The 8,185-nt window shown below is 34.7% G+C and overlaps 1 protein-coding gene across 2 annotated transcripts in view; it reads right to left on the bottom strand.

Annotated features, from left to right (window-relative positions):
• Positions 1 to 3,971: 3,971 nt before the first annotated feature.
• LOC109541242 (cytochrome P450 6k1) overlaps positions 3,972 to 8,185 on the bottom strand; it is a 23,008-nt gene continuing 18,794 nt past the window's right edge. Inside the window, exons 4-7 of one of the 2 annotated variants that reach the window (XM_048662103.1) lie at positions 5,632 to 5,843; positions 5,091 to 5,303; positions 4,338 to 4,589; positions 3,972 to 4,266 (exon numbers count right to left, since the gene is read on the bottom strand). In XM_048662103.1, coding sequence (XP_048518060.1) covers positions 4,262 to 4,266; positions 4,338 to 4,589; positions 5,091 to 5,303; positions 5,632 to 5,843 — 682 coding nt within the window. In that variant the 3' untranslated portion in view covers positions 3,972 to 4,261. The remainder of the gene's footprint in view (positions 4,267 to 4,337; positions 4,590 to 5,090; positions 5,304 to 5,631; positions 5,844 to 8,185) is intronic. The other variant, XM_048662100.1, reaches the window with a different exon arrangement.

Below are 8,185 nucleotides of genomic sequence, written 5' to 3' on the forward strand. Positions count from 1 at the left end.
AAAATAAAATGGAGTATGGACAAGAATTGCATTTACTATACGTAGACTGACGAAAAGTATACGACAGCGTACCACTTAATTTACTTTGGAAGGCTTTGGAGAATACACACATAAGCGCTCAGTTAATTAAAGCAATTAAAAAGTTTTAAAAAAGTCAAAATAAAACAGAGGCTAATAAAAGGGTTTTAAGTGAATTAAGGTCTAAAGCAAGGTTGATGTATTTCGCCAATGCTCTTTAAGAATTATTTAAAACCAGTCCTTAAAGTATGGAAAAGAAAATGCCAAAATTATATTAAATGAAACCATTTTATACCAGAGATTAGTAGGTCTACTAATCTCTGTTTATACACCTTATGTTTCGTCGACGATCAAATTGCAGTAACCCAGGAATATGACGACTTGGAATATATGACTCGAGAACTGATAGAAGAATACAAAAAATGGGCTTTGGAGGTCAATATAAAAAAGACAGAGTATGTGTGAATTGGTGAAACAAAACAAGGTCTAGCGTTAAATACGGGACAGCAAATTAAGAATTGTGGCAAGTATAAATACTTAGGGCTTAAAACAACAGCGGACGAACCACTAGACACAAGAGCCATAAAAAACTGAAATGTGCAAGGAAGAAAAGCGATAACTCTAATAAATGGAATACTCTAGGACTTGAATATATCTAAACAGAACAAAAAGCTCATATACAACTCCGTCGTCGAAAGTATTGTTACGTACAGTTCAGTAGCCAGTAAGTCTGGCCAATCGAAGACAGAACACAGAAAATGCTGTACGATTTACAACAGTAACAGTTCTGAACAGAAACGAGTATTGATTGGGCACCGGAAGACGACGGAACTTATAAAATCGATTTTATATATGTACATTGACGTGTATATTTGTATTACATTTTGTACATATGGTTTGTTTTTATTTTCGTCAGAAGATATAATATGATATTTAAGGCGGAAAAAGATACAAGGTTAAAAGTAAGCACGGTTACGTTTCAAAAAACTGAAAAGAAATTCTAATAGCATCAAGTAGAGTAAGTCCTTGGATTTTTCCGTTTTTAATTCGCGAAAGAAAGTTCATTAAATTCCTAATTTAATCGACACCGAAACTATAGGTAAGAATAAAGAAGTTACAAAGTGCACACTTTATTGGGAACACCCTATACATGCAATTTCTAGTATCAGTTAATTCAGGTTAGTTAATTAATCAAAAATTGGACCGAAATAATTTTTTACAATTTATGTAATATGAAATAAGCAAAAAACAAATAAAAACACAAAAAGGTAGAGCCTTTGCTGTACAACATACAACTCAAAACACAATAGTCAATCAACAGCCCTTATCCAAATTTGTATTTAATGTTGCTTAAAATACTAAGATTATTTCCACTAATTGTACTAATTATCCAATTATGATTCTGGCGGCCCACTTCAAATTCGCAAGAACAACAAATGGTACCTTATTGGCATAACTTCAGTTGGCTTACAGTGCGGCCAAGTGAATGTTCCCGGAGTATATACACGGGTAGCACCATATTTACCGTGGATTCAACAATACATATTTAAATAAAGTATATTGGAAATAGCTCACCATGACGCGCATTAAAAGAGAATATTGTCATTCAAATATATTTAATTAATTATCAAAATGCAATTCGATTTCATCAAATACCTAATGCTACCAGTGTTAGGATGTGCGATGTATTCAGTTTCAATTAGATTCACCATAAAAAGAAGAATGCTGGAGTACTTTTCCCACGTAATGAGAAATCCGAAATATGAATTGCTCCATATTATTATTCAAGGAAAAATAGAAGGAAAATCGTGGTCCTGGTCGCCGAAGAACAACTTGGGTCAAGAATTTCCGCCAATGGTATGGGTTAAGCACCACGACACTCTTTAGGTCACCTGCCAGAAAAGTGAACATCATGCGACTGATCATAAATGTTGCTCATGCAATTGCAATGCTGTGCTATGAGGACACGTCACTTGAAGAACAAGAAGATCACAATTCAAAAAAGTTTCAAAATTTTCGACGTCATACAATGAAGTTTATAATACATGCATATCTCGAAAATGTTCCTAACATAATTTATTTTCTGATGAGATATTTTGCAAAGGCTCCATTGCATCCCAATAGAAACATTTTTTTGCGCACAACACATACTTAAAACGAAATTTGAAATGTTTGTATTCAACCAAATAGAGCCATTTTGAAATGTTTCAAGCAAATCTCATATTTAGTGGCTAGTAATTCTTTAGGTCGACGCTTTATTTTTCACCTGTACCAACAAAGTGATATAATGAAAAAAATATGAAATTAGCCATATAATTACAGTCAAAGCCGCTTCTTTTGAAAATAGTTAAAAGTTACTGCCCCGTTGTAAATAGTTTGGTTCAACTTTACCGTTATTTATGATATTCTAGTGGAAAATCTGTTTTCCAGATACTACAAGGAGTCAGTTGAAGCACCCCCGATTTGAATGTGTATCCAAATCAATTTGCGCCGCAGATGCAAAGATTAGCTCAAATGCTAACTCATTTGTTGCCAAATGATTGCAAAATTTGTGACACCTGACAGTGGAAATTCGGTATGAAAGGGTCAAATTTCATGAAAAATGTGTTTGTAACAGTAATAATTTACGTTTGTCCGGGAACTTGAAAATTTTAGTACGGTAAAAGTACGGGACTGGAAAATAGTGAATCATCAAGTACAAACTGGTTGCACGTAACTGAATTTAGGACGGTGTTTTTCGAATCTCATGCAACTTATGGTTATAACTAACTCTTCTAGATTATCCAACTGTAAATGTCATATCTTTCTTAGGAGACTTGTAGGAACATGATGAATAATGGTTAACATAATAATTTCAATGCTCCCGTCCTTTCCTTATCGGGGCTTGTGACACATCTAAAACATGTTCTTGTTTTTGAAGTGATAACTTCTTATGGCGTAATGGAGCGAGTTGAATGGAATGCCTTACGGTGACATTAGGTCTGTCATAGATAAAGACAATTACGCAGTTCTTTCTCGCTCGCGCATAGGCGCTCGCAAACGTTAATGTTCCATTAGGTCGGTCGTAAAATATAATAATGTGTAGTCTGTGGGCGGTGTCAGTTGGATGCGTTTTCATCCGAACTGGTTTCGTCAGACATCGTGCGAAAAGCAGTAAATGATCCAACTTCATTGGAACGGACTGAAGCTCGTCCATTGGATCCGAAATCATTCGTAGGAATTTGCACAAACCAATGTTAGTGAAATGAAACCTTAAGCCGTTCGTCTTTGGTAGGACGTCTTTTGGATCGCTTTAGTCAGATTTTGCATTTGAGGATATCGTCCACTGCAAGTTTTTTTATCGGCCGAATTGGTCATATGTTGTTATGTATCTAACCCGCACATTTATACAAGGCAATTATATAATAATCAGCGTAATTATACAACTGTTAATGATAATGGATGATTTACTTTTGGAAAATAGTTATCTTATGAGAAGGCGATTACAGTTCAAAATAAAAAAAATACTGGGTTGCTGATAAAGTAGCAAGACAAAAAGAATTTGGAGAATTGGAATTGGAGAAGAGAGAAAGTTGCACTTATTAGTTATTCAAAATCCATTTCATTCTCTTTGAAGCGCTTCTCGGCGGTAGTCAACCACTGAACGCCACAGAAGCGCTGGTAAATCGGTGTTCGGGCCTTGCTCGCGCCCGTGTGAATAGCTCCATGTAAATCAATATACCTTCAAAACGTGCTTCTCAACAGCGCCACTGAGAAGCGCTGCAGAGTGGCCCGTGTGAAAGGGCTCTAATGGAACGTTAATAGCGCCTACTGCTGGGCGGCTGTATGCGTGCGAGAAGGAACTGCGTACTTGTCCGTATCAATGCCAGACATAACCTATGCCTTGTTCTATGGACATAACGACGCCGTAACGCATTCCGATGGGTTTGGAATAAACCAATTGGAAACACTAATTTTAAATATGGGTTTCTCTTTATTTAATGCATTACTCCATACATGAAGGATCTTTTTGAAGAGTACAAATAGCCAATACATTTTAACCCTCAAATGTTACTATATTTTATAATAAATCAAATTGGTACAAATTTCAAAGGTACGCCCACATTAGATTGTAGAATCAGGGCTTTTGGTTCGAATTTTATTGGCCTTGGAGTTTGAGATGTTGCTTCCAGCTTATATCTAGATAATAAACTTACCAAACCAATTTTTACAGCCAACAACCCAAACCTATTGCCTGCGAGAATTATTCTAATTAGTTTAATATAAAGATCTTCAGAAAGCCTTAAATAATATACATATATTAGTATGATTTCACTTACCAATACATATTCTAGGCCCATCACCAAAAGGAACATAATACAGTCCTTCGTTATTGATTTTGCATTTGTCCGCAAATCTCTGTGGATCGTATTTCTGAGGTTGGGGAAAAAATTCAGGATTGTAATGTAATGCAAACATTGGAATGTAAACATCCAAATCTTTCTCGATGACGAGATCTGAATTTTCTACTTTATAATCACGCAAGCAAGTTCTATCCAGAAATGGTAGTACTGGATATTTTCTCAGAGTTTCTGGAATCAAAAACAATTTTTAATGGAATCTAACTAGCAATTTTTCAACAAATTTGTGTTACATAAAACACTTAGTTAAGTCCACAGTTTTGAACGTATACCTTGAGCCATAACATTATTATTGATTACAGGAAATTTGATCTACTTACATGTGTATATTAGGAACTCTTTTGATAAAAGTGCAGTTTGCACAAATTTTGAAATCGTTGGGTTTCTCAACAGAGTCACCGCATCGGATTATAAGTCAAGTCGGGTGAAATTGATTTATAATAGCACACATTTAATTCATATACACCTACCTAAGCAGAATACCCAAATAATGGACACCTCAATCAAACTGGTAACTTCTTCCTTTAATTCAGGAGTTTAACGAAGAATTGTATTAAACCATCTGTTACTCATTGTGTCTTTAGAGATACTCGATAGACATCCGTTTGTTATAAACGTGTGCGTGTTTTATTTAATAAATATGTATATATAAATACCAAACATTTTTCTCACCTGCAATACACATATCTAAAAATTTCATTTCAGACACACCCTCGCAGGCAATTCCATCATGCTTCTCAAGATTATCAAATATTTCAGTTCTAAGGCGCTCCTGTAACTGTAGGTTGACGCAAAGTTCATACAGTGTAAAACTCAAAGTTCCACTGACTGTTTCAAATCCTGCAGCAAAGAACTGTAAGGCTTGCGCCATCATTACATTTTGATCTAAAAACATGTAAATTTAGTACGCCACTACATCAGGATACTGTAATACATAATCAGGATACTGTAATACATATTTCAGGTACAATCTTTATCCACGTAGTTTACAGCTAATAAGTTGCAGTTAACGCAGCAGTTAAGTAAGCAGTTGCAGTTAGTAAAGTGCAAGCTAACCATAGATAATAAGTTAATTTTACTCTATGCACAACTTTCCGATTTAAGTTTTACCATAATTGCTGCAATCAATTGACGTTAGGAAGTTTGATTATTTCAACGCTTTCTTTGTGTGTAGATGTTTTATATTATGCATTTTTTAATTCAATGCACTTACCAAAATGGACATTCTTGCTTTTACTCTCTTCGATAAATAGATCAATCAAATCCTTCCCTTTGAGCTCGGGAGTAGATATTCTACTTGATAGAATTTCTCCAAATATACTGCTTAATCTGTTAAGCACGCGAGGATCAAAAAGTGATATGTCAAGTGCACTGGCTAGCTTCGGGGCTAGAAAACCGGTAAACAATCGAAAAGCCGTAGAGTACCTTAGAAAAAGTTGGAATTGCTACAAATTTAGACAATACAAAATTCAACTTACCGAAAATCAAACAATTGCCTCCCAAGATACCTACAGCAGACAACAATAAATTCATCAAACACTGCCACTACTATAAAACATTTTAAGTAAATAAATTTTTTATTGATATATTCTTCATTGAAGAGCTGGAAAACGTTTTTCATTCAATTAGCTATATTTGTAATAGCATTGCACTCAATTTATTTACACTTCTTGGTGTTTAAAGTGGATCTAGATTCCTGCCCCTGCTGATTTCATACTTGCTTTTTTTCAGGATAATGCACATGTATTATACATAAATACGGATATTGGTATTGAAGCCATATTTAAACATGAAACCATTACGTTGTCAATTAAAAAACAATTATTCTTGATTAATCAGAAACCATTCAGCGAAGTATTAAATTAAAACAAGCTGAAAAGATTTTGGAATAGACAAAGCACATCAACATCGTTAATGAAATGAAGCAATAAAAAAATTATGGGTCATCTTAAGTTATGTAACCAATTGGTAATTAAGTCAGAAGATCAAATTGTTAAAAAATATGTAGTTGTTGCACATTAACGTGATATTTTTGTGGCAGAAATCAACACAAGAAAACTTAATAATTCTTAAGCTTTATAGTGATTTACAAATTATTATTCAATAAAAGACAAATGGTCTTGATTTTTCTCTGGCAAAATCACTTATCAAATCGTGAGAATCAAACGATCGAAGTAAATCACCTTCAATGCTTGGCAGAAAAAAACAGTAGGCAGTTTTAGGCGCTAGTTTAGTTTGAATTTTTTGTTAAGACGACGGCGTTTTGACTTTGTCAGTCCGCGGGTGAAATTTGTGGAAAGTTGAAAAAACGGTTTGATGTGTTTCCTTATGATCTGTGGCGAAAAGCGGCACTTTTTGATTAATTCAAATAATATAGAATGATTAAGTTTGTTTATATTTATATTGCATTTGCTTAACTAATTTTGATCAGAACGCCATTGTAAAAATAAGCTTGGAAATGCCTGAATAGACAAATAAAGCAATACATTTGAACTAGGAAAAGGAATGTAATGTTTGTTCACCCATTGCACCACCAGCCGACCGAAAGTGGCCCGCAAACAAAAGTGTCCAGTCTCTCCTAACAAATCAAAAAAATTATGATGCCGGGAGCCCGAGCATAAAAATCCCGATGACAATGCGAATCCTTTGTTTTGTTTGTTCTACGCTTGTCAAAACCACTGGTTCTTCCTTTAATCCTAGAACTGCTAGAACCCGTAACGAACGGTTTCTGAACCAGTTCTTACTGTACCGCGAACGTAAAACTTTCGGTTCAGAACGAGTCATTTTTTTACCGCAAACCCCCAATGCCTCTATGCGCATGCGATCTGTCTCTCCAGTTCTGAGTCGTTACCGCGAAAAAAGCTATTACGTTTTTTGAAATATCGCGAGAATGGCACAATGAATTTTAATGAAGTAGTAGTATTTAGTAGTAGTGTGGAGGGACCCAATGGGTCCGGCGAGTAGGCCTTCAAGGCTCTTTTTAATGAAACTCGCCATAAATTGTCGAAGTATTTTAAAATAATTAACTGACGAGTTGCGTTTCTTAGAAATGCAACGGAAAGAAGCATTTTGGCTGAGCGCAAAGCCTTCATCAAAATAAGGCCTTCACGTAGGAAAAAATCCACAGCAAGTTTTATTAAAATTCGTCTCATCACTCTTCCAATATTACAAAAACCGTATTTAAGTTTTATTAATACAAAAAATTGAGCAAAAACTGTGAATGTTCCAAGATTTTACAGAGAGCAAAAAAAATTTCGAAAAAGGACTAGTGCATCAACTGAAAAAAAAAAGAGTTTTTCATCTACGAATTGAAAAGTTTTCGTAGTTTTTGTACCAACACACTTAAGAATTCACTACTTACCCAAAGCGATCGGACTCGGTATCTAATAATAGATAATAAATTTAGAACGAGTTTTATTAAAAGCCGTCGTATGATGCTTCTGATATTTCAAAAAACATAATTTTTTGAAGAACTTATGCCACCAAAAGTAGAGGAGCCAGACATTTTCTTTAAAAAAAACTTAGGTCAGATCGTCTTTGTTTGAGCCAAAAAATGTCTCAGTACCCTTYTTGATCATGYGTTTATRGGACACCCCATATCGCGATCCAATAGCAAAATAAATTTAAATCTTCTGACTACCAAGKAWTAATTGCTTTTGACAATGAGATTATCTCCCTGAACTTATTTTAATTTTAATAAACTTAATCACTGACCTGAATTCGGCATTTTCTGTGTTGAAGCATCCAGCGTCTATTGCAAATGCACA

This window comes from Dendroctonus ponderosae, unplaced genomic scaffold (assembly GCF_020466585.1).
Source record: "Dendroctonus ponderosae isolate FM_Combo_2020 unplaced genomic scaffold, Dpon_F_20191213v2 Dpon_F_20191213_1, whole genome shotgun sequence".
NCBI lineage: Eukaryota > Metazoa > Arthropoda > Insecta > Coleoptera > Curculionidae > Dendroctonus > Dendroctonus ponderosae.